The sequence below is a fragment of the Gouania willdenowi genome, chromosome 14 (genome assembly GCF_900634775.1).
Source record: "Gouania willdenowi chromosome 14, fGouWil2.1, whole genome shotgun sequence".
Classification (NCBI taxonomy): domain Eukaryota; kingdom Metazoa; phylum Chordata; class Actinopteri; order Blenniiformes; family Gobiesocidae; genus Gouania; species Gouania willdenowi.
The window spans coordinates 11,899,760-11,924,831 of NC_041057.1; the positions used below are offsets into that span (position 1 = coordinate 11,899,760).

General features: G+C 36.6%; 2 protein-coding genes across 6 annotated transcripts in view; one reads left to right on the plus strand and one right to left on the minus strand.

Moving 5' to 3' along the window:
* Positions 1 to 626: 626 nt before the first annotated feature.
* Positions 627 to 5,230, minus strand: LOC114475546 (interferon regulatory factor 1-like). Its single transcript, XM_028466450.1, has 10 exons — positions 5,092 to 5,230; positions 4,466 to 4,558; positions 3,881 to 3,980; positions 3,580 to 3,747; positions 2,891 to 2,931; positions 2,674 to 2,803; positions 2,454 to 2,573; positions 1,735 to 1,760; positions 1,354 to 1,474; positions 627 to 1,198 (listed from the first exon to the last, which is right to left on the minus strand). The coding sequence occupies exons 2-10, from the start codon at positions 4,550 to 4,552 to the stop codon at positions 1,095 to 1,097; spliced, it is 897 nt and encodes a 298-aa protein (XP_028322251.1). The 5' UTR covers positions 4,553 to 4,558; positions 5,092 to 5,230; the 3' UTR covers positions 627 to 1,094.
* An 8,293-nt stretch (positions 5,231 to 13,523) lies between these two features.
* Positions 13,524 to 25,072, plus strand: part of acsl6 (acyl-CoA synthetase long chain family member 6) — a 33,266-nt gene continuing 21,717 nt past the window's right edge. The window contains exons 1-2 of one of the 5 annotated variants that reach the window (XM_028466368.1): positions 13,524 to 13,811; positions 16,664 to 16,799. In XM_028466368.1, coding sequence (XP_028322169.1) covers positions 16,775 to 16,799 — 25 coding nt within the window. In that variant the 5' untranslated portion in view covers positions 13,524 to 13,811; positions 16,664 to 16,774. Of the gene's footprint in view, positions 13,825 to 16,663; positions 16,800 to 18,055; positions 18,134 to 19,863; positions 19,977 to 25,072 lie in introns of those variants that run through there. The other 4 variants (XM_028466371.1, XM_028466367.1, XM_028466372.1 and 1 more) reach the window with 4 other exon arrangements.

Below are 25,072 nucleotides of genomic sequence, written 5' to 3' on the forward strand. Positions count from 1 at the left end.
TATTACTTTTTATTAACCCATTCACACACACATTCATATATTTGGGAAACAAATAGGTGTCAAAATAATGTATGTAACTTTGTGGTGTGGATAGCAAAAACAAAATCGCTCTGGTGCTCGCTGATCTCCCTCGCAAGAGGAGGCATGAAGTCAGCGCCTACAGACACGCCTACTCATGAATATGCATAAGTCATGGCTTGCCCTGCTAACAAGGGAATGAAAAGAAAGATGGTGGCAGAAAAAAGAATTTGGATAAAGCAAGAGAAAAGACCAAAGTCTGCTTGTGCATGTGTGTGAAGGGCGTGGCTTTAGAGGGAGCACAGAGGGGAGGGACGGGTAAAAGCAGAGCACTTGGAGGATGCAACTAGTTTTTGAAAATTACTTACCTTTTCTTTAATGTGAATTTGAGCAATGCAGATATAATAAAGTAATTGAATTATTCATCGCATTAAAATCCATTACTATCAGGTTGATTAAAAAAATAAATATTGACATCAATTATGTGCACATGGGTGAAGCCTGAAGTCTGTGTTGGATGCAAAGTTTCGCCAACTAATGATCCAGTTTTATGTTTTAATTGTTTTTTTCCATCAAAAAAAGAAACATACAGGCAATCTGTAGACTTCTTTGTATCAGAAAAGTTTTTTATTTTATCAAAAATATATGTACAATATTTACAGTTACATCATACAGGTATGTTATTTTACCACCAGAAGAAACACACGTTTGCTGAAGAAGGAAAGTTATGCGCTATTGTCGTTTAACACACTACAGTGAATACCAGGAAAAAGCAACGTGGCAAGGATTATGAAGTGTATACAGTATCTGGCTGCAAATTCACCAACAAATTAGCACCTAATGCTTTGAACCAGCCAAAAACATGTTTTTATCATAATAATAATAATAATAATGTGGAATGATTCCATACTACATAACACCTGATTCCCTACATTCACAACTTTACAAACAGGATGAAAGTAAAAGAGATGATGGGATGGACAGGGATGGAAGTGGGTATTTCCGCTGAGTGGACGACTCCAGGTTATGATGGATTGTGGGGGAAAAAAAGTCTTTTTTGTTTAGTTGTGTGGATTTCAGAGATTGGAGAAGATTGAACAATAACTTGAGAGGTCGTCTGTGGGGTGTGTAAAGTCTGAGCTCAGCGTCGTATACTGGAGAGGTTCATCTAGCTCGTCGGCTGCAAAACAAAGACAAATCCACAGTTATTGGACAATCTGGAAAACACTGCACATGCATTTAAATTTGCTCACTTTTCTACAAATTTGAAACAAAATGTTAAGCATGCACTTTTTAGCTAACTACTGTGCATCTATGGTTTAGCTCTTTAGTTACCTAAAGAGGATGCTTCGCTCCATTGGCTCCCAGGACTGGTGCATGCTTCATTGTTCAGGAACACCCTGCTGTCTGAACTTTCCACAATCCAGGGAGAGTTCATCTCCAATTCCCGGCAAAGCTGAAAGAATGAGACTAGACTAAGTATTGGCTAGAAATTGTCCTTACAGATTTTTACAGCAAAGCGGTTAATTATCAGATGATATTCAAATTTGGGCCAGATCTTTTTGGATTTTGTTTAAAGGTCACTCGTAGTGATGCATATTGTCAGAATATGGTTTTTTTTTTTTTTTTTTTTTAAATCAGAACCAACATGGGTATTCCTGTCAATGAAGATGCATTGTTGCAAAAGTAGAAGTAGGACTTCACATTAATGCTCACCTCAATGATGTCTTCATAGTCGTAACCTAAAACAGAAAGAGAGCCAAAGAGAGAGGTTTTTAACAAATGTTTCCTAAATGAAAGAAATGTAACTGTAGAGCAGGGTTGGGATCAATTAGAATTGTATTTGCTTAATTGATAATTAATTACAATTATGGTGTAATTTTAATTGTAATTAGATTTTTTAAAATCTGTTGCTGTCATAATCTTAATTCAATTTCAATTGAGTTCATATAATTGACATTGTAATTGAAATTGCCATGAAATTCTATAAAACTTATAATAATTAATGATATTAGTATAAAAGTAATTATATTTGAATGCAAAACTGGGGAACCATGTTACTGTTCTACACATATGTAGTTAACAATTAATAAAATATGTTTCATATCAATCATACAAATTATTGTAATTGAATTGTAATTAGAAAAAAAGCTGGTCACTGTAATCGTAATTGAAATGTACTTGAACATGGGTAATAGAAAATATTTGTTTAACTGATCAATGTATGTGGCCTTAACCCTGGCTGCTATTGAACCACAAGTTGTCTTATTACTTAAAGCTGCAGTATGTATAATCGTGAGAATTGGAAAAATGCTGGTCACTGTAATCGTAATTGAATTGTAATTGAACATGAGTAATTGGAAATGTAATTGTAACAGACAAAAATAATTGACCTCAACCCTGCTGTAGAGTACAGTATTGTGCAACAGTCTTACCAGGTGAATGATCAGGCGAAACTTCAAATCTGTGGAAGAAAGTGTTTGTAAAATTGTCGGGCTCGATCTCGACTGATGAAGACCAGTCAGGTACTTCAGATGGGGGCACGAGTGGGAAGTCTGTGAACATAACCGACACGAGAAAGAATAGCTTAGTATCTTCACTTTTACAAACATAATTATGTCATAACAACACACAGATGTTTTCAATTTTAATCACCTTGCTCTGTCTTCACGGTGCTGTCAATTGTGTTTTCCTGAGTGAACATGGGTCCATCAGGCAGTGACGGGGTGACAGGAGACTGTGTGTCGCTGTATTCCATGTCTTCATCCATCTTGACACTTAAGCTCTGAATACGATTCAAACGGATGTAAATATTACAACTGCAGCTATAATAATAATAATAATAATAATAATAAATCATTTCTGGGTTTACCTTCTTCCTTGTCTTTGTCTCTCTTGCTTTGCTCCTTTTGTCTGCGCAGAGGAAAGATCATTTTCGTTGATTAATTTACAGAAATTAAGTATTTTCACAGAATCAATTAAAATTTTAATTGCGTAATTGATAATTAATCACAATTATGGCATAATTATAGTTGTAATTGTAATTTTTTTTTAAAAAAAGGGTTGCTGTCATAATCGTAATTAAATTGTAATGGAGTTTAGATAATTGACATTGTAATTGTAATTGCCATGAAAATTCTTTAAAAATTGCTAGAGAAAAAAACTGGGGAACCATGTTACAGTTCTATGTACAGTTCTACACATATGTAAATAGAAATTACTCAAATATGTTTCATATCAAGCTTTCCCACATATTACCATTTAAACATATATACATCGAGGGGTATACTGACACAAAAAAGGCTCAGATGCCTCCACCAAAAATATTAAAACTTATAATTTAATTGACCGGGAAGCCTAACAAGGTAACCAAAATATAGAAAATTAATTAAATGATAAATATTTTTTTGTGTGTATTTTGCAGCAGATTTTGGACCTGATATCATAAGAGATTCTAACAGAAAACTAACACAAGAGGAAGGTTAATTTTTATTAGGTTTTTTATTTCAGGCTCAGTATTTATGACCCTGCAGCTGCACTTCCTGGATTTTTTTGTCTTACCTCGACATTTCTGCGTCTGCGGCAGCATCCTGAAGACACGTACAGCTTGGTGGCCTTTGTTGACGCTTTTGTCTTTCACCTCCACGATGTCGGGCAGGGAGTTCATTGCACAGCGAAAGTTGGCTTTCCATGTTTTTGGGTCACTTGTTTTGCCCTCAACATATTTCCCTGCAAGATAGATAGATAGATAGATAGATAGATAGATAGATAGATAGATAGATAGATAGATAGATAGTTTGTAACATGATATAAACAAGTTTGGTGTCTCATTGTTAAGGCTTGTCTTCTCATGTTTGCTCACCGGTGTGAATGGCCCACTTTTTGAACAAACAGGCATCCGTGTCGAGCTCCCAGCCGTGTCGTGCCGCATGCTTCCATGGAATCACAAACATTGTTTTCTCCTAAAAAAAAAAAGAAAATACTAAATGAAACACTTAGATAACAAAGGTTCATTAGGACACGCACAGTTTCTCAGTTGTGCTATATTTTGCTGTGATGACTTTATATTCTTTAAATTTGTTGTTAAGTTCAGTCTCTTGTAAATTTTGATATCATGGTGTTTTCCTATGCACGTCAAAGACTAAAAGATGTTTCATGTTTGATGATACAAACAATAAAAAAAATAAGTTTATAATTACATTAAAAATCAAATAGATTTCACTTTAGTTGGACATTTGAGAGAGCTTTGACCAAGAACAGGATGCAGCCTATCAATTAAAAATCCATTCCACTTTGATTTGACTCCTATAACTAAACTGAACTAAATCATGCAAAAACTTCACTGATTTTTTTTTTAACTTATTATCAATTTTTTTAACAGGGTTATCTGATTATATGCAATGGAAATATTCATATACTAGTAATATTTTTTGGAAAAGTCTCTCACCTTATCAACCCAATTCAAGCCTTTGATCGAGTTGGACTCGATCATCTGCTCCAGCCATGGCCTCATTTTCATCCTGGACACTGGCATGTTCACCTAAAGTGAGAAGAAAAAGAGCAAAGAATCTGTAAATAAAACAAGAATGTTCCGTTTCCTCCACTAGCGGCAGTAAATAAACTCCCACATCTGCCTCAGTGTGGGAAGATTTATTCTGCTCCAGTGGATGATGGGGAGGTTCACGGACCGGGCAGGGGGCGTCGTCGCGTGGGAGACGGTGGAGCGCACGCGGTTATCCCGGTCTGTTACGCGCTTATGTTAACGTTCACACACTTCAAATGGAGTTTGTTTTTCATCTACCGTCACAAAAACAACTATTTACAAACCGTTGCACAGACATCCGGTTTTGTTTTTGTGTCATGCGCAGATTGTTTGAAGAATTGGTATGAAAAAAAACAAAACACATGTTGGTAAATATTGTTGCTCCGACTTGCAATAAACTAACAATAAAATCAACACTACAATTGTAAAATTACTATTCAAAATCCCGTATGTATGTTAAAATATATATATACAATTTTTAAAAAATGTATTTCCGCATGTAGTTGTGCAAAATATAAGTATGCACTTACAGGCTGTTGTAGTTTAGATCCGAAAAGAAAAGGGAAAAAATCTGTAAAATAGTCCACAGGTTTGCGGAATAATCCAGAAAACCTTTTTTTTGATGATGTCTCTAACTTGTTCTCCGTACAAGTGTTCTCTGACTGAAGATATGACTGGTTTTTATAGTGTCTAGTGGGTATTCCCCACCAGCAGCACTCTCGTCCTTGTGCACTGTAAAAAACGCACGCCTAAATTAAAGTGCACTGTATTGTGTGATTATGCAAATACGATTTTGAAATAAATTACCAAACACCATTTAATTAATACATTTAGGAGTACTTATTATTTTAATCATGATGTTTTTGCGCAACCTGTGGTTTTTTTTGTTATTATTTTTGACAGAGTGGATGTTTTACAGTGTTCATTTCCCAGAAATCAGAAGGTAAACGCTGAAGGAGGTTTGAAAGCTCTGCAGCCTACATGAAACCCACCCCACCCAATTATTTTAATAGTATTTTAAAAAATATTATACATTATTTATAGAATTTATTTATCTAGTCAACCCTCAACATGTTATGCATGCTTTGCAACACCTGTTTTCAGCTTGAATTACTTTTACAAATCACGTTTTATGCACACACACAAAACATAAAAATATAAATCAATGACTTTAAAATACAAAACATAAATAAATAAAAAATTATTAATAAATAAAAAACAAAACAAAAAAAACACACAACATTTGTTTGGTAAATGTTCAACAACAGAAATATATTTCAATAAATATGATGACTTTAAAAGTGCGTGGTGTGTACGTGCACATGCACGCCGAGTATCAATGCTGAAGTTTAGCCCCGCCCACTAACATGTGAGCAGGGACCAGGCCTTTAGTATAAACATCTCGCTGTCGGGGAAGTGAAGTATTTACAGTAAATGTAGTAATTTCTGTGTCCGCTAGAGGCAGCCTGGTTTCACACCGCTCAGCATAGATGACGACATAGAGGGAAACCATGAAAAGCAGTTACAACTGAACGGAAGCAGCAGCAGCCGCTGCAGCAGCGGGTTGTGTGGGTCAAAATCAGATAGAAAAGAGACTCAGAGCATGAAAAATAACTATTGTTTTCTTTGGAGGTAGATTTGTGTCTTTATATTATAATAATAATTTAAAAAGAAAAATATCTTCTATCAAATAAAAAACTTTTTAATATTTTTATTTTTATTTTTATTTTTACTTCAATTAAAAAAAAAAAAAAAAAACAATTTCAATCAAAGAAAAAAAAATGTTTAAATGTACAGAAGAGAATTAGGGCCAATTTTGATGGAGAAAATAATTTTATTAAAGTTGAAATTTCAAGATTAAAGTAAAAATGTATATGTTCTCAAAATTTCGACTTTAATCTCGAAATTTCAACTTCAATTTCAACATTATTCTCAAAATTTCAACTTTAATTAAAAAAAAAAAATCCCTATCATATTTGGCCCTAATCCTCTTCCGTACAAATGCAATATATGTTGTTTTTTTTTTGCACTTTCTTTGATTGAAAATATTTATTTTTAATTGAAGTAAAACATTTTGATTGAATAATAAGGCACAAATCTACCTCCATACTTTTCTCAATGAACACGAGAATAACATTTATTGATGAATTTTAAAAAAAATTTGAAAAAATTTGAAAATGTAAATTCATTTACAAAAAAAACTATCGCTGTGGAAAATATAAATTTAAATAGTTAAATTGTTAACATAACTTCTACATAAACCAGGAAGCTTGAGCAAAATAATATGAAAATTTTTTTTTTTGTATCAATAATATTTGAAAAATAATAATAAATGTATCAATAATTATGAAATGTTTTATATTTTTTTATTTATTCCATTCATGAAAATGTAAACAAGCATTGATTCCCCATGTACATCAAACAATATCACAGTCCATATTAAGCATTTTCATGTAGAAATATTAAAGAGCGAATACCTGCAGTCACCCTCATGAATGTTATTGGGTTTCATTACTATTATATTTTTATTATGATTGATGTTGTTTTTAGTTTCGTTTTTACGTCACTAACAGTATGAGGGCAGGCTGCAGCTTTGGGAAAAACCGGGGATTTATTCACAGTCTGAAATCCAGTGAGGGGTTTCCCACGTGCAGCGGCGTGATAGTGCGTGCGCGTTCCCGAGGCCAGGGCATGGAAACGCGCGCGTTTCTGTCAGGGAATGACAGGGAGTTTTCCAGTGGAATCTTCACTTCTGAGTGCCTTGAGGGGTTTTCTATTAAGGACTAGACTGGACCTGTAATTACAAATATAGAAATAATGGAGCAGATGGAAAATGTTGAACATATTTTTAATTATCACTCCCTTAATCCCTCATGTGAAAAGTGTTGCTTGTCGAACCCTTTAAATAAATATGTTAAGGTTTTATTTTATTAAGACAACTTTTTTTTCCGGAATTTTACTTTGAAAATGTGACTTTGATCTCCTCACATGTTTTGACTGACTCTCTTCGCCAACGACGATTGGGCGACAGGGGGTGTGGCCACCCAGAAAGGCCACATTAAAGTGATCAGCAGACGCCTCTGAGGAAGACTGACAGAAACATGTCAGGAGAGGAAAGTAAATTTTCTGAAAAAAATGTTGTCTGAATGAATTAAACCATAACATATTATAGATTCAATGTCTTATACTGTTTCATAACACAAGAGTGTTTAGTAATAAACAGCATTTGTTTTACTCTAAATGTCTATAGAATAATAAAAATGTTAAACTGTTGATTCTCTATTTTTAGCATCAGTCGCTGCTTTTGTTCTGTTTTTACACCAAAACTGTCAGATCAGTTTGTTAAAACCAGCCTGTAATGGGATAGCTTGACAAATTGTTTAGGTCCACATGTGTCAAACCCAAGGCCCGGGGACCAAATCTGGCCCTTCAGAGCATCTGTTTTGTCCCGCTGGAGAAAGTGAAAATGACAGAAAAAAAACATGAATCATTGTGTAAATCAGTGGTTCCCAATTTTCTTCGTCCCGTGTACCCCATTCGCATTTTTGCAAAATCATATGTACCCCCTCTTCAGATACTTTTTCATTTGCGGAACAGAAGATTCTCCTAAACCCATAAATGTGTCTCAATCATTGGTTCCCATAAGGCTTAATCTACAAATTCAAAAATAATGAGTGGAATTTAGTTAAACTAGAACTTTTATGTGATGACTTCAATAGTAAGTAAATACAGTCTCCTTTGTAAAATTACACTAATTCACATCTCCTATTGTCAGAAGTGTGATAAATTGGCCTCTACAGCATAACATAATCCAGTTTCAATAAATTATAAGAAAATATAGTATTTTATTGAGCAATAGTACTGTTAGTTTGGTGGTGTTAAATCTTTCCAAGTACCCCCTGCAATGTGCTCCTGTACCCGTGTACACATACCCCTGTTTGGGAACCACTGGAAATTACCAAACAATTCAGTAAAGTCAATAATGAAAGTAGCAATTATAGAAATAGTAGGAATAATAGCAACAATAGTGTTAAACAAATAGTTGTGCATGCTGAGCAATAGATACTGGAAACCAATAAAATTAAAAAGAAGAGAAAAAAAGGCGTGATTTGTGAAAATAACTCAAAATGTTTCCCAAATCTTGTAATTTTTTTCAAATTATTCCACAAAATCTCCCCAAATTATTAAAGAAATTGGTCAAAAACGGACATTTACAGTAAGTATGTGTCACGTGTTGTTTTGATATTGTTGATGCCTTCCATACTTTATGTTTAATCTATACAGGGTTGGAGTCAAGTATAATTGTAATCAAGTAATTGATCATTAATTACAATTATGTTGTGATTATGACTGCAATTGTAATTTTAAAAAATCTGTTGCTGTCGTAATCGTGATTCAATTATAACTGAGTTTAGATAATGTTTTGTGATTGTAATTGTAATGAAAATTATATGAAAATTGTCAATTATAATTTAAGGCAAAACTGAGGAACCGTGTTACAATTATATACATACTGTATGTAGTTAACAATTATTAAAAATACAATTTACCATTTACAAAAATATAAATCTAGGGGTATACTGACACAAAAAAAGGCTCAGACGCCCACACCAAAAATATTAAAACCTATAATTTTATTGATTAGGAAGCCAAACAAAGTAAGAGATGCTAACAGAAAGCTAACACAAGAGGAAGGTTAACTTTTATTAAGTTATTTATTTCAGGCTCAGGAATTGTGATTAATTGTAATTGAACTTTAGTAATTGAGAACGTAATTGTAAGTGACTTTCTGAGGATAAAAAATACATGTAATTGAAAACAAATCATAATTTAAGTGTGTTTGAACATTGGTAATGAAAGCCTAATTGACCCCAACCCTGAATCTATAACTGGAAGTGAAAACTTATGTACGTTAATATTGAAATTGTTTGTTTTCCCGCCTAAAACATGCGGCCCACTTGTGATCGAACAGGTGCGTGTTCGGCCCCTGAACCAAAATGAGTTTGACACCCCTGGTTTAGGCTATACCTGCAGGGATACAACTGTAGTTTGAGGCTTTGGCATGAGACGATCTGCTTGAGCGTTCAATCTCCCCTCTGACCATCTGCTTCCTTTGACGGCTCGCTGACACTGGATCACGTCTCCTTAGCTTAGCCATTCAGTTACACTGCTATAGCTCACACAGGAGGGAGCGTTCTCATAATGACTAATACTGTAGTAGTTGTTGTGACTTGTCTGCTGCAAACAAACCTGGCCGTACTGCCTCGGGACGTTTCCACTTCACTTCAACAGCAAGCACGTTACTGTCTAATTTATAGAATCTATTTTCTCAAAAATGTGTTTTCTACATCCTTTAATGCGCTGTATATTTATCTAAATTCATTTTTAAATCTTTAGATTTGTATTTGTTTTTGGATTAGTTCCTGAAACAAGTATTACAAACCAGTGTTCAAATTTCAAAATTTAGTCATCAGGATAGTTTCAATTATGACTTATGACATTAATATTTTAGTCGACTAAATCTGCTAAATATATAGTCAACTAAAATATGCACATAAGAGTTTATGCAAAAAATAATAACCATTTATTATGGTATTAATGTTTGTAAATACATCTTATGGGTTCTGATTGGATTTTGTCTCATGTGACGAAATTATTGATTAGTTTTTATTAATCTATGAAAATATGCATATATTTTTGATACAGGCATTTTTTTAAATGTAGTCATAGTCTAGTTATTGTCACTTAAAAAATATGTAGTCGGCGAAATCTATGACAAAAAAATTAGTCGATAAATTTAACACTGTTACAAATTTTATGTCATCTATTTTTGTCAAATCTAATTTGCAATTTTTTGAGTTAAAGCCGATTATTGTGTAAAAGAATGGGACATGATGTTAAAAGAGCGAGTCTGAAATAATCTTTGTCTCGTAAATTAGAGATGAGCAAATCAACTTAAACTATGTTTATCAGAAGATCAGAACTTAGATTAAATTTGTTTCTCAAGGTCCATATGGAACCTCTTCTTCATATATTAGGAATTTGAACAATTTCCCAGATTTGGGCGGTATCTAGTCCCAATGGCAAGCAGGTTGTAGGGAATAAAATCAAGAGGCCAACATGAAAAGTAACCCTGTAAGGAAAAAAATGCACATATTTCAAAGTTAAATTAGTGCTTATTTTCCAAAGGGTTAAGAAGATTTACTCAGAGTTGTAACAAGCAGCAAGTATTTGTTGTTTTAGGTGTTTTTGTTGCAAAGTGAAACACCTATCACTGTTGTGTGTGTGCGTGTGTGTTGAAATAAATAGGCTCGTAAGCCTATTTAAAAGGAAGGATTTTCAAAATTATGCATTTATATAAAAACAAAGGATTCTTGTTTCAAGCACAACTTTCACTGTTCAACTGTTTCACTGTGACCTTGAGCTGCCCCCTCATGCACTCCTGTGCTCTCAACCTGCCCCATGTCATAACGTTCATACTATTTGTGGATACATTTGACTTTAAATGATGACATGGTTTGTTTTCAGTTGACTGATTCATTTCAGGAGCCTGTGTTTTCTCTTCTAAAGTCTGAACTCATTTTCCAAAACCCAGAGCAGTAAAATACAAAATATTGCTGTTCATGTGGGCAGGTCAGTCTGATAAGAGGTTTCATGTTATGTAAGTTATATCATCTGTGCAGTAAAGAAAGACCATATAAAGGCCTAGGCAAAGATAAGGAGACATTGGAGAGTGGTAGAGCAGTTTCTGGTTGGGGAATGTAGGGTATAGGGCAGGGGTCTGCAACCTGCGGCTCTGGAGTCTCATGTGGCTCTTTGACTCTTTGGCAATGGCTCCTTATAGCTTTAAAAAAAAAAAAAAATTAAATAATGAATTGTTAACTCTTACAGAGGGTATTGATGATGAGTAAAACTAATCACATTGTGCAATAACTCCACCTCCTGCAACCTTTACAGATCATCAACTTTCTCTGCACTTGTGGCTAACCTTAAGTTTTAAATCCCTGCTAAACTAACAAAAAGACTATTCTGGAAGAAAATAGAGATGTAATTTGTGTGGGGAAACATTTATTTAACTGCCAACATATGCTGTCTTAATATGCATGCTTGATATGTTGCAAGGAATTAGAAATTAGCGTGTGTTGACTGACATTGTCATGTGTTTTTGTAGCCCTTCAAATCCATTAACTCATCAAATTATTCAAAATTATTTTAACTGTATAAAATGTTATACACTGTATTACCTTCATTGAGAAGGTATTTTTTTCCAACCCCTGGAAGGACTTTAATCCAGGTGAGATTAGGCAAAATGGCTCCTTTGAGAGTAAAGGTTGCAGACCCCTGGTATAGGGTTAAGGGTTTAAAGCATGGTTGCATAAAATGACACATAAACCTATGCATGCATGCATGCATGTGTTCTTAGACCTGCATTGGATCCACTTTTCAGGTTAATGACATGCCATCAAAACCTTCAATAACTATCTTCACAAAGTACACAGCAATAGGTTCACTTTATTATTAATGAAATAATGAAAGCAGATAGGTGGAGACTTGGTTTGCTGCTAAAAGGCAGATTACTGCTCTATAACCGTGACCCATTAAATCAGGTCAGTCATGTGACAACAACACAGGAAGACAATAAGTATGTCTCATGGCTGGCAGCGCTTGTATACAGCCTTCTATAAATAAACAGTGATTGGTTCATTTGATACAAAATGAATGCGTCAAAAATCCAAACAATTGGTTTTTTTTCTCATGGGAGAAATAAACAACAACCAGATACCATAATACCGGTTGTTGTTTATTTCTCCCTGGCGGCTACTTCCTGCTTCACTTCCGCTCCGCGTTCAATCAAGTGAAAGACTGTGAGTGCAAAAGCGGAAGTAGTCAATTTTCAAGATAAAATCAGGGGGGCGTTGGCAGATATGAAAATAAAATACGTTTCCTTGAAAAGGAAGCCTCACAGCCTGTTCGGCTTCACAACTGTGATAAAAAATATTTTTATTCATGATAATGCAAATGAATTCTAGATAACCAGGGAAATGATAAAACAGAGCTATAATTTTAGAGTGAATAAATAATTTAAAAAAATTAATCAAAATTCAAACAAGGCTGACTAGTTGTTCTCTATAACCAAAAAAACGGGACAATGCATATTTTTGCACTCCTCACAATGAATTAAATGTGTGTGCTTGTGAGATTGGGGTCATTAAAAACATGTATCTATATGAAATATTATTATTTATTCTTGCTTTACTTTACTATTCTTTTTTGAAATTTGAAAAAAATAATTTTTGTAATAAATACAGTAAATAGTAATACTTTTTCCTTTAAAAACAATTAACAACAATATTACTTGTTTACCTTTTTGCCAATTTGCACAAAACCTATATATATATATATATATAAATCTTACACCCGTACCTTTCCCCACAATATTTTCTAAATAAACATTTTGCATTCAATTGACATTGAATCAAACATTTCCCCTCTCATCTTTACTGTTATGCGGTTACCTACCGCTGACACTTTGGTCAGCCTTTCTCAAGGTTACTTTAGTTCACTGGGCGGGGCTTAGTGTACCACGTGATTGTGATGCAAAAAAAAAAAACCGTTGCTGGGTGTCAAAGCTGCAGGATGGCGTGATGCTGTAAGCAAATCTCAATTTGAAAAAAAAAAAAAAAAAATGCTCAAAATAGGATTTGCTGTCACCATTTTATATTGTTTTATTGGGCAATTGATAAAAAACAAAAAACAAATAAATAAATCAGGCTAAGTAATTATAGGCTACTAGGCCTTATGAAGTGCTTTTTTATTTAGATGAAATGTGAGGATTATTGAATAGCTTTGTTTTAGAATTGGCTGTAACCATGATATGCTCCCGTCAACGCTCTTAATTCCATTAATTGCGCACCACCCATAGGTGAAGGAAGGGGGAGGAGGTGATGCTCCAGTAAACTATATCCGATTCAATTTCCACATTTTCAGTAACCTGTAGTAGGTCATTTTGCACAGTGAAACCAAACCAGCTGGCCACCCCACCTCCTCTCTCCCAGTGTGGACTGGGAGACGCACACATCCCTATCACCACCACCCCCTCCACCCTCCACCCTTTAATCTCCCGGATTGTCGGAGACTTGCTGCAGTCGATGCTGCAGCCCTGAGCCGCTCCCGCACCGGGACACATGACTCAATGACAAAGAAATGCTCGCGTTCGTGTTGGTTTCTGGCTCGCTTTGGATCATATTAGGTGAGTCCTAAAGGTATTGGTTGTTTTTTTATTTTTAATTCTTATAATGGTTTGAAAGGTGCTGCACCTGTCTCTCTCTCTCTCCCCCTCTCTCTCTCTCTCTGGAGGCTGCGCCGTGCATGGCGCATCGTGGCTTCATTCATTCCCAACCGGCTTTTTCCTTCCTCCATTCTATTGTTTTATCACAGAAGCATTCAAATACCGTAGAATGATCCCGATTAGATGTTGCATCGCACGTTTTGCTCGTGTCACTATTGTTCCCTGGATATCACACATTTTTCTTTGACTATACAGGTGCAGGCCCCGTGCAGCTACCTTCATTTTAACCTTCATTTTACCAACATGTTATAATCAGATGATGATGATGATAAGATGAAATCATTGGCTAATATATAGGCTGGTGGTGCTATTTGTTATTAGCCTGGGTGAATACGATGCCATGTGGTGTAAATATGTAGGTAGGCCATGGCTCTACTTTAGCTGGGAAATGTTGCATTTATTTCTATGGAAGTGTTGGTTTTTTATCGATATTTAAGGCGTCTTTTATGTGTCAGGAAAAGGAGGAGAATATATATATATATATATATATATATATATATATATATATGCATATATATAGGGCGGACGAGCTGCTAAGGTCGTGTGACATTGTGCGTTGAAAAAACCGGACACGCGTCATTTAAAAGCCAGGAATGACCTTCTGCCACGGGCTTGGTGCATGAGATTGTAGTGAAAGCCTTAATCAGCACATTTCATACTAAACAATCCATGTGAGATTGACAGAATGCCGGTTGTGAAAGTCAGCGTTTTGTATGTGATGTCCTCCGCCATGCCTTAGTGACGGAGGGAGGAGGAGGATGAGGATGATGATGGAGGATGACGCGCGTCCAAAGCACGTTAGGTGATTGGTCGGAGCTGTTCAGGAGAGAGGGGTGCTGAAAATCCTACCGGCAAACTGGAGAGCACAGCATGGTGTGCACAGGGCGAGAGTACTGACGTGTACTGCTCAAGTTGCTTGATTGAAATTGTGCTCAAGTACAAGTACAAGTACAAGTTATTCATACATAAAATATACGTGGAGAGCACAGCACGGTGTGCACAGGGCGAGAGTACTGACTGTACTGCTCAGGTTGCTTGATTGAAATTGTGCTCAAGTACAAGTAAAAGTCCAAGTACAAGTACAAGTACAAGTACAAGTACAAGTAAGTCATACATAAAATACAAGTTATTACCCCCCGCCCACTCCCGCCACAGTTCTCTTGCATACAGTAAACATCTCATGTATAAACTTAAAAAGAAGGCAGTGGCTATCCGTACGGTTGCCGTATCAATATACCGACATTCTATCCGTACGCAGCGCCCCTATTTGGCCAGTTTAGGTCACGTGATAGGTCAGCCATTGGCCAGTTTAGGTCACGTGACAATGACTTACCCTAAGACTAAACCAAAGCCCTAAGCCTAAAAATTGTTGCGATTTTGGGTTATAACCTAACCCTAACCCTAAGACGCTGCATACTTGTACTTCGGTAACCGTACCAATAGCACCGGGGGTTCTCCGTACGACAACTGTGCAAATAGACACTTTCTAAAAAGAAAGAGACCAAATCTAGCACAATTGGAACTTAACTTATTTCCCACAAAGACATCTGCATAAAATAAAAGGTTGATCAAAATGTACAATTCCTTTTTTTTTTTAAATTTTTTTTTAAAATAAAATAAAACCAATGAATTCAATTCAAAATAAATAAAAAAAATCTCATGCTAACTTTATAAATTCTAAAACAGAGAAAATAAACTTGATTCAAAGCTGTTTTGGCACGGTGCATTACGTTTAATCTGATTGGTTGGCTATGATGTGATGCATTTGATTGTCGTCTGGTCATTTAATTTTTTTCACAATGTTTGTTGATCATTTAAAAACAAAACAAAACAAAGCAAAATTTACTCAGTAACGGTTGGGTTTAGAAATGTAACAAATTACTTCTTTTAAAACATACTTAAGTACAAGTAAAATTACCGATTGAGAAATATACTCAAAAAAGTACAAGCACCCATCATTCGTAATGAACTTATCTGTTCCAACAATATCTTATCAGAAATGGGAGATGTTTCATAAATTAAAAACCACTCTGGATACAATAGTTGTGGAGGATTACTGACACTTTGCACCTGTCATCACACCTTGCACCCTGCTGCCCCTGAACATAAATCATTTATTTTAAGAGCAGCATCACAGCAGGTAAACCTATTCTGTTTCCTACCTTAATAATTCATTTGAGTGTAGTATTGCTTTATCAACCAATGGGGCCTTTTTTTTTCTTCCCAAAAACCATCCAAACTTCAAACATCCCATGCATGCTAGCACTTTTCTAAAAACGATGCTTCTTCTACTTCTTTTTTTTTAGATTAACAATAATTAATAAAATTAGATACCTTGAACATAAACATTTCTTAGAGGGATTCTCCACTGTTTTCACAAATGAGACTTAAAACCTTTGAAATGTACTTATTAGAACAAGATCTATGGCTAACAAAATTCATTATTTTGCACCATATTAATTTGACTGACTTTAAAAGAATTGAAATGTTCTACCGTTTTAGACCCTGTGTTCCGTCATCTCGAAATCACGTTATTGATGACGTCACACAGCCCCATTTGCCTGTAAACATCCCATTGTTTTCTATTGGAATGAAGCATTCAGCCTGCTTTTCAGTGCATTGAGCAGCTTTTTCGGTCAAAATGCCAATTTGTGCCGCTTTTGTTTGCTCTAAATAATCAGGAAAAGGAAAAGATGTCAATGTAACCCTCTAGTAAAAACATTTGTAACCCGAAAAAAAATCTGTGACCGCAGGGGGTGCAACAGTTCCAACTCTGCAGTTTCGTAGTAGACAATGAAGCAGAGAAGAAGAGCTCTCCTAAGAGACCTTAACTCCCCCTAAAACAGTGAGTGGCTGATGCTCTGATGGCTGAAGTTAAGCGAGTAATAGGTAAGTTTTTGATGAATTATGATAAAACTCAAATACTTTATTTTTCGTGTAAAATCAATCTGTAATGTTATACAGTGCCGGTGCTTTCAGAGCTAACATGTAGTCCTTCTTTTGGTGAGTTAATGCTGCCTCAGCATTTTGTACACTCTCTTCCTTGTCATGTGGGATTCTGGGTAATAGGAAAGATGGCGCTGCACAATGTCTGTCTGTGCACTATTATCTATTGATATCATCATGACTGTCTGCCTTCCACTTGCTCAGCAGTTTTTAGCTTCCTTAGCTAGTGAGAAAAGGCAGAGTGAGTGACAGCTTCTTTCTCTACACGTGTAGAAATGGACATTCAGCCACTTCACTGCTTTGCCTTTTTTTGGATCATGTTTAATAGATACTAACAGTTAAAACTCCACTGGAGCTCTAGCGTAGACATGCTCTAAATCTGTTGTCTTTTGTTCCGTCTCAAACTTGCTCAAATCTCTCTTTTTCCTGCTTCTAACTCATCAAAATTGGAGGAAAAAGCTTTTTTTCTATGTGTTTTTCATTTAGTGCATTGTAAAATTAACAAAATAAGACCTACATGATCAAAACACTACATTTCCTCTACCTTGAACAATCCTTTAAAACTCAGGAAAAATAATGTAATTGGACATCAGCTTAAGATTTTTTTCCCTAATAAATCAGTTGAATATTTTGAAAAATAAAAAAAAAATAAAAATAACAATTTCAAATAGGGGCAGCGGGCCAAAACTAATCGCTTGTGGGCCAACTGTGGGCCCCAAATTGGACGGCCCTGATCTAAAGCCTAAAGTTGTACACAAACATGAGCTCTAATCCTACTTCCAACCTCGTTTTGACAGTCAAAATATCATTAAAGCTGCTGCAAATAAAGTGTGTGCGTGCACGTGTGTGTGTGTGATTTGTTTAAAGTATGAGAATTGAGTGTAGGCCGGCTGTATTTGCATGAATGCATCTCAACACATATGCATATTGTCTGCCAGTGTGTCATTTCCATTTTGGTGGGAGGAGGAGGAGACGAGTCTGTGTGTGAAGGTAAGCACGAGTGGAGTCAGAGAGAAAGAGGTGTGGGGAGGGCTGGCTGTGGGTGTGGTTAGAGGCTGAGACGTAGTGAGAGTGGTGTGATACGGAAGCCAGGAAGGCTCAAACTAGGCCAAGTGGCCTCTCACTGCTGCCTAATCTGCCTGATGGCAGGGACAAGGTAATCACCAGTTTGCAGCAGGTGATGTGATGCTAAACACACACACACACACACACACAACATGATACAGACATACTGTATATCAGACCTCAGCGGCTGCCTGGCTCTCTCAGACGTCATTGTAAGTGCCGCTGCGTAATTTGTGTTTTGAATATAAAATGAAATGTTGTGCTCTCACCTCCCTTAAAGTTGAAACAAGATGTCACATAGTGTCTGTGCAGTTATCTGAATGATAGCGACAAGAAAAAGTGGTGCTTTCAGCCCCTTGGTGAAGGGCCTAAGAGGATGAATGGCTGAAAGAGATAAGGGCAGCATGCAGGGGGGATTAGACATTAACAAGTAAAATAAAGCAAAAACGACGACAAAGTGAAAGATTAAAGGCAGCGGCGTAAGGAAAGATGCTAAAAATGGAAACAGTTGAGATAATAGGTGAAGGCCAAGAAGGTTGAGTCTTAGTGGAGTGCAGCTGGTCACCTGCCTCTGTGCTAATAGGCTGTAATCGCGCCACTCTGGACTCTAATCATTGGTGATGGACATCGTATGGGCTGATGGGGCGGGGCTTAAGGGCGAAGGGATGCCTTTCCTCCTGCTAAGCCTCAGAGCTGACAGGAAGTCTTGTTGTTAGCTCATTCACAGGCTGCAGATCGTGCAAAGCTTGCAGTCCTGACGCTATTTTGTTGAAACACAGATCATCCCGCTGTGAATAAGCCCCGTAGCTCCATGTCATTTCAAAACAGTATAGAAATAGTTTCCAATGTGTTTGATTCTTTTTTTTTTGAGTCCTTTATATTCATTTGTTCCCATTTTTGGCAGCCTTTTTGTAATTAAAAAGGAGGCTTTTTAAATGGTTTTGTCTGTTGATTGCATTGCTCGTAAAAACTTGAGAAACTTCAGTGTCGTCTCTCTTTTTTTTTTTTATTCTGTGTACACGCTGATGAAGGTCATAGCTGTTGCCGACAGGAATGTAGATGACCTGCGGTTCATCTCTCAGACCAGCTGAAGAAACACTGTAGCTCTACTGTAGCTACAGGAACGGACTCAAGGAGAGCCACTAAGACAAAAAATAAAGAAATATATATATATGTTAAACTGAGAAATATTATTTTTAAATTAAGGTTTCAGTAGATGTGCAATCTTCATCTCCTCCTCTATTAGGACTAATAATTCAAGGCTGAGCAATATTTTTCCTGAAAATGACGATATATACAATATACATCTCAATATTTTTAATTCAAATAAAGTCAGACCAGAAAGACAGTTCTGGATTAAATTTGTGGCTGCAAAACACCACACTCACATTTATTAAGAGTTATTGTTTTTCTCCTGTAAGGGACAGCATGTGTGAGTGAGTTCTGTGGTGTGGTTTGTTTAGGAAAAAAGATGTGGGTTAGGACGCACTCAATGATCATCTAACGGAACTTTTCATGTTGTTCTGAGAAGTAGTGAAAGTAGCGACTTCTAAAATGAGAATTTTCATAAAACATGAGCTCTAAAATCATATAAATATACATATAATATATATTGATATAGGCAATATTGTAATTTTCTATATCGCCAAAATAGAAAACTCGATGTATCTGAAATCTTAATAAATGTGTTCGTTTTAAGGAGCATCTTCAACCTCGCAGACGTTATCATGCGTCCCAAAGCTAAATTAAAATTGGGGAATGTTTTTCTGTATTTGTTATTTTGAACATTATTCCACTTCCACACCTTTACCTGATGAGGTCAAAGCTTGTCTTCCTGCTTTAATTCTCCTCATTTCAACCTGTCTTTCTGTCCTCATGCACTATTCATTCCTTCTGTTCCTCATGTACTCACGGTAATTAATTCCTCGCCCTGAGTGAGTGTGTTTGAGTCTCGTTGCTCTTGCTCGGCTACCTCTGAGTCAAAGTCGCACCTGTATTTGTTGCATGACTATCTTCCTCTTAAGAAGCAGGAGCTCCAGCTTTCCCTTCTTTATTGTGAGTTTTTTTTTTAATTTTCCCTGGTTCAATCTACATATAAAGAGAAGCATTTCCCTTTATGGGCTACTGTTTTGAGTTTTTGCTGAGCAGACAGTTTGGTTTGTGGTGGTCGGGTCTGTGTCAGTGTCTTCACAGCAATCCTCCCGCTTCCTATTTGTGGGTTTTTTCAGAATGACACTAAAGTGTTTCCTATTCATGTGCTGTCAGACAGGGAAATACTCAGATCCTGTATTTTAACAGGCAAAGGTATTTTTGCAATTTAATCCGCGGCCTTTGTGTTCTTTGCTCGGCTTTGCTGACACCATGGAGATATTTCAGGACAGCAGAGTGGCGGGAAGGTGTAAAGTGTCAGTTGCTGTAAAAGCGTTTGTATGCTGGTGGACTTTTCAGTGTCCTCATGAAACATCTGCTGGAAGTCAAAGTGGATATAGTCTTATAAATCTTGTATTTTACATGTGACCACTAGGAAGGGTTTTCGCCAGCGCTGTTTAGCGTAGGGGCCCCCCCGAAGTTTTCATTTTGATCCCCAACGATGTGTTTTCAGCAGCGTAGGGGGGCTTTTCAGTTGTTTTTTCCTTTTCTAATCCGTAATTGTTGCACACTTAGACACAAAAGGGACTTCCAGGCGTACACGGGTTGTTTTAACTCTCTTTGTGAACTGCATGACCGAGAAACACAAACATCAGCCGCACCATCTTTTTAATACAGGCGATTTGCTTGGATGCTCCCGTCTTTAACTGAGGACCCCAAGGAACCCTGTAGCCACTTAGCTACATCCCCATAACAGTCCTAATATTACTGCGGTTCCACATAATACCTCATCTAGTCTTGGAATTAGTCTTTTGAATAAAATGTTATGTGTATTTATTAGTGGAGGACCTATACCAAGCATGCGTAACTCTCAAACTACTTTCATCATGACCCTTCATAAATTTAACAATTAACTTTTGGCTTTAAAGTAATGTAGCAACAAAGACAAAATAATTTAAAAAAAATAATAATAATTTAGCTTTACGTCACAAAATTTGGCCCTCAGAGAGTTATACATTTTAAAATGCTCCTCACCGATAGCGCTTGCTCGTGCGCCACGCGATCCCCCTATGCTGTGAAATATTCCTGGTGAAAACTTTGCTGGGAATTATGCTGCAGTTAGCATCACTTATGATAGATGGTTCATTAACGCAAGGAATTTCTCAGATTAGAAAATTCATTCTAGGCATGGGGCCCTATTCTCTTGTCTGAACTTAAGCGTTTTTTTTATGCGCTTGCAGTTACGTGCCTCACTCCTGCACGTATCATCATTAATGTTTCACTTGTTATTTACTCTTATAGTGATCAAACTGTGGCTTTACGTTATACACAGTGTTAAAATTGTTTCATCAGTCTGACGTCTGTCAGAGTTTCATTTACCAAGCTGCAGCAGCTGATCAGCTCCGTGACGCACCCCTGTCCAGGACAAGGACGGCACCGAAAAAAATAAATGTAACACATTTTGTAAAACTGGTAGAAGAACTGGTAAATGTGAACATGCTGATTGCTGATGCTCAATTCTTTGGCGTGTTTGTGTGACTCCTCCCACCCCCGTGACAGCGTGACAGTGTCAGTTTGGGTAGATTATTTCCGGGAGTCTCTTCTGCAATGTTATTGTGTGTGTGTGTGTGGCTTCACTTGTAACTAAGTCCATATTTCTAGTGCAATATAATGTTTCAAGAACTTAAGCAGATGGGAGATTTGAGAATGGGAACGCCCACATTTCAGGGCCGCTTCGCCCAGAGTGCGTAACTGGGAAGGAGGCGCGCAGTAACTGACTTAAGTACAGTGGGAGAATAGCGCGCAGCCAAAAACATTACTGCTGCTTGGCTTTTTTTACTTATCTGTACGGGAGAATAGAGCCCATAATGACTAGAGCTGAGTGAAAGAAATCGATTTAATCAATTTCATTGAAATTTTCCAAAAACTATTCATAGGTGCTTGAATCAGTTTTGTTTTACTGTAACCCCAGTAGTCTCTTACTACTACTGCGCTTGTGCAATGCAAAAGTCCAAACATGGCGGATGCAGACGAACCTCTGCTGCAACTTAAGTCTGAAGTTTGGAACCGTCTTATAAATATCCAAGAAAAATGTGAAAGATCAATCAATCAATACTGAATCGAAATCGAATTGTGAATAATCGATTCTAAACAAAATAATCAGAATCAAATCGATTCAGGAAACTGGCCATGATGCCTCGTTCTAATAATGACACTGATCTTCATTCATAAATCAACAACTGGTGTAGCGTTTGCTAGGACAGTGGTTTTATACCTTTTTGGGTTGTGACCCCATTTTGATCGCAAATTTCTGGTGACCCCAGAGACGTTTTTTTCTTTCTTTCTTTCTAGAATTAGTTTTTAATCATGTTCATTAAAGTGTGAGTAGCCAGTATTAGTGCACAAAGTGACAAGATATTTTTTATACTGCATTTTATTTGACCTAGATTTATATTCGGGAAATTTTAACTATACAATACAGTTGTTTGGTGTTTATTGTGTGTGATGTGTTAATTTGAAAAAGAATAGCAATTAAAAAAAAATTCAAAATATAATTCTAATCAGTGTTTTTTTTTTTTTTTTTACCAATTCCTAGACATTTCAGGCGACCCCACATGGGGTCACGACCCCAAGATTAACAAACACTGTGCTAAAGGCTTGTGGGTTCAATTCTGCCCTTGATTTAGTCTTTCATTCTAAGTCAACCCTTTGGTTCTGGATAAGTGGATTGATGAATGAATGGTGGATTTATATATATATATAATTAATCTATAATTAAAACTATCGTTTGCTTATTTTGATAATGACATTAGCTTAGAATCATTAAAGCTGTTTAATCGTATTATCAAAAAACAACCATAAAAAAACTGTTCCCTATTGATAATAATGTGGTTAGAAAATGTAGCGTGACTCCATCTACCCCAAGGGTTTCCAGCTCCATCCCAACACTCCTCATTGTCTCCAGACTGGGATGGAGCATGTGTGTGTGTGTGTGTGTGTGTGTGTGTGTGTGTGTGTGTGTGTGTGTGTGTGTGTGTGTGTGTGTGTGTGTGTGTGTGTGTGTGTGTGTGTGTGTGTGCAGCAATGCTTTTATATCCAGTAGCGCTCTGTCTGCAGCCCCTTCGATTCCACCACTGTACACATGTAGTGTCTGTCAGTGGGTTATAGAGTATATCTATATTTAGAGCTGCTGAGTGCTGAGGGCTGCTTCCCCCTCCTCTGCCTCGCTTTTCCAATGCTCGGGAACAATCTGCAGCCACATCTGTCACCAAACATTAAACTAACATGAGCCGCACGTTTAAACAGCCTGATTGTTTTCAGTGTGTCCATCTATGGGGATTTATTTAAAGTTCTTATTAGGAACTAAGGGAACGATCTGTTTGACGATCAGTTCCATTCTTTGTCAGAGGAGCTCAAAGTAGAGCTTCTACTCATTACTCATACAGGACGGTCCTTACTTAATACTAATAAGTAATAATTCTGAGGTTATTGAGGGAAAACTCTTAGTTAATGGCTTACTGGTTGTATATTGTTACGGTGAAATTTACAGTTACCTCGTCTTTGACTTGAAAACACACTCTGCGGTGATAAATGATGAAGACCAGACAGGAGAGATGATGAAGTAATAAAAAATGATTTAATCTAAACTAAATAAAAAGATACAAAGCGGGATAGACAAAGAGGTGGTCTCCTCTGGCCAGAGGAGAAGCACGAAGAGGGAGACCAAAAGTTCCTTTCACACACATTTGTACCCCACTGTCCCACCTCCCCCCTTCCACAGACAATAAAGAAGAGACCAGGGGGGGAAGGTCAGTCTGCCGGAGGTGACACCGCCGATGTCGGGGTGAAAGTTAGATGTGGGTGTGTGAGTGAGTGTGTATGTATGTGATGTATGTGTGTGTGTATATAATGTCTGGGGTGGGTTTGGACGTGCTCTGGCCTTGGAGATTAAACTGAGGCCAACTGACATTCCTTTAGAGAAGTTGTATTGTGGGAGTATGAGCCCACTGACTTTGCAGGAAAAGGAAAAGACATCAGACAGGCGAGGCAAAAAATAAGGGGTAGGAGATGGACTGATTAAAAAAAAGTCCATCTCCTACACCTTATTTTTGCCTGAACCTATCAGAGATGATTTACTGCAGAGGGCAAAGTCGACCCTGGGAACACACGCGCGCACACACACACACACACACACACACACACACGTAGAATGTGAATTTAGAAACTCTAATGAGCTAATGCATTTTAGAAATTTCACAACTCCATAGACAGTGGAGACCATCATCTTAAAAACATGATTTATTTTGTGAAAACTCTTAATTTGCTAAATCAAGAGCAGTGAAAATTAGTATTAAACAAAACGTGTGTGTGTGTGTGTGTGTGTGTGTGTGTGTGTGTGTGTGTGTGTGTGTGTGTGTGTGTGTGTAAAGTGTAAGCACAGCCTCAATAGTCCCTGTCTGTAGAATTTGTGGTTTTTATCTACTTTCCCGTCCCACACATTCTCTGTGCTACAGAATAGAATAAACTCATCTGCCTGATTTACAGTGAGGGAACACCTGCTCATTATTTGCCGTTCAAGGGCATAAAAAGGTCACAGGAAGTTGAGTACTGTGAAGGATATGGTCATAAACCATTTTTATCGGATTTCTAGCTGAAGTTTGAGAGCATAGATAAATAAGTCTAGTAATGAACATTAATTGTTTGGTTTTTAACCAACAAAAACTAATGATTATACTCACTTAACTTTATTTTGTTTCTTTTGTCAGCAAAAATGCAAAATATGTGTAATTTATAGAACAGTGTTAAAGGAAATTCATGTTTTTTTTTTTTTTGTACAGACGAGAAAAACTCTTATAGACAGTAAACATGATTTTCTAATTTTATTGGGGTAAATATTTTAAGTTCTACCTCATTTCATTTTTTTTTTTTTTTGCTTAGTTCACTTTAACAGAGACCAAACAGTGCATTTCCTTCTCAGTGCAAAACTATGAAGAATAGTTTGAATTAAAGGGAAATGACTTCCTTTTGTTTTTTGCATTGGTTTATACATTATAACCGTGTCG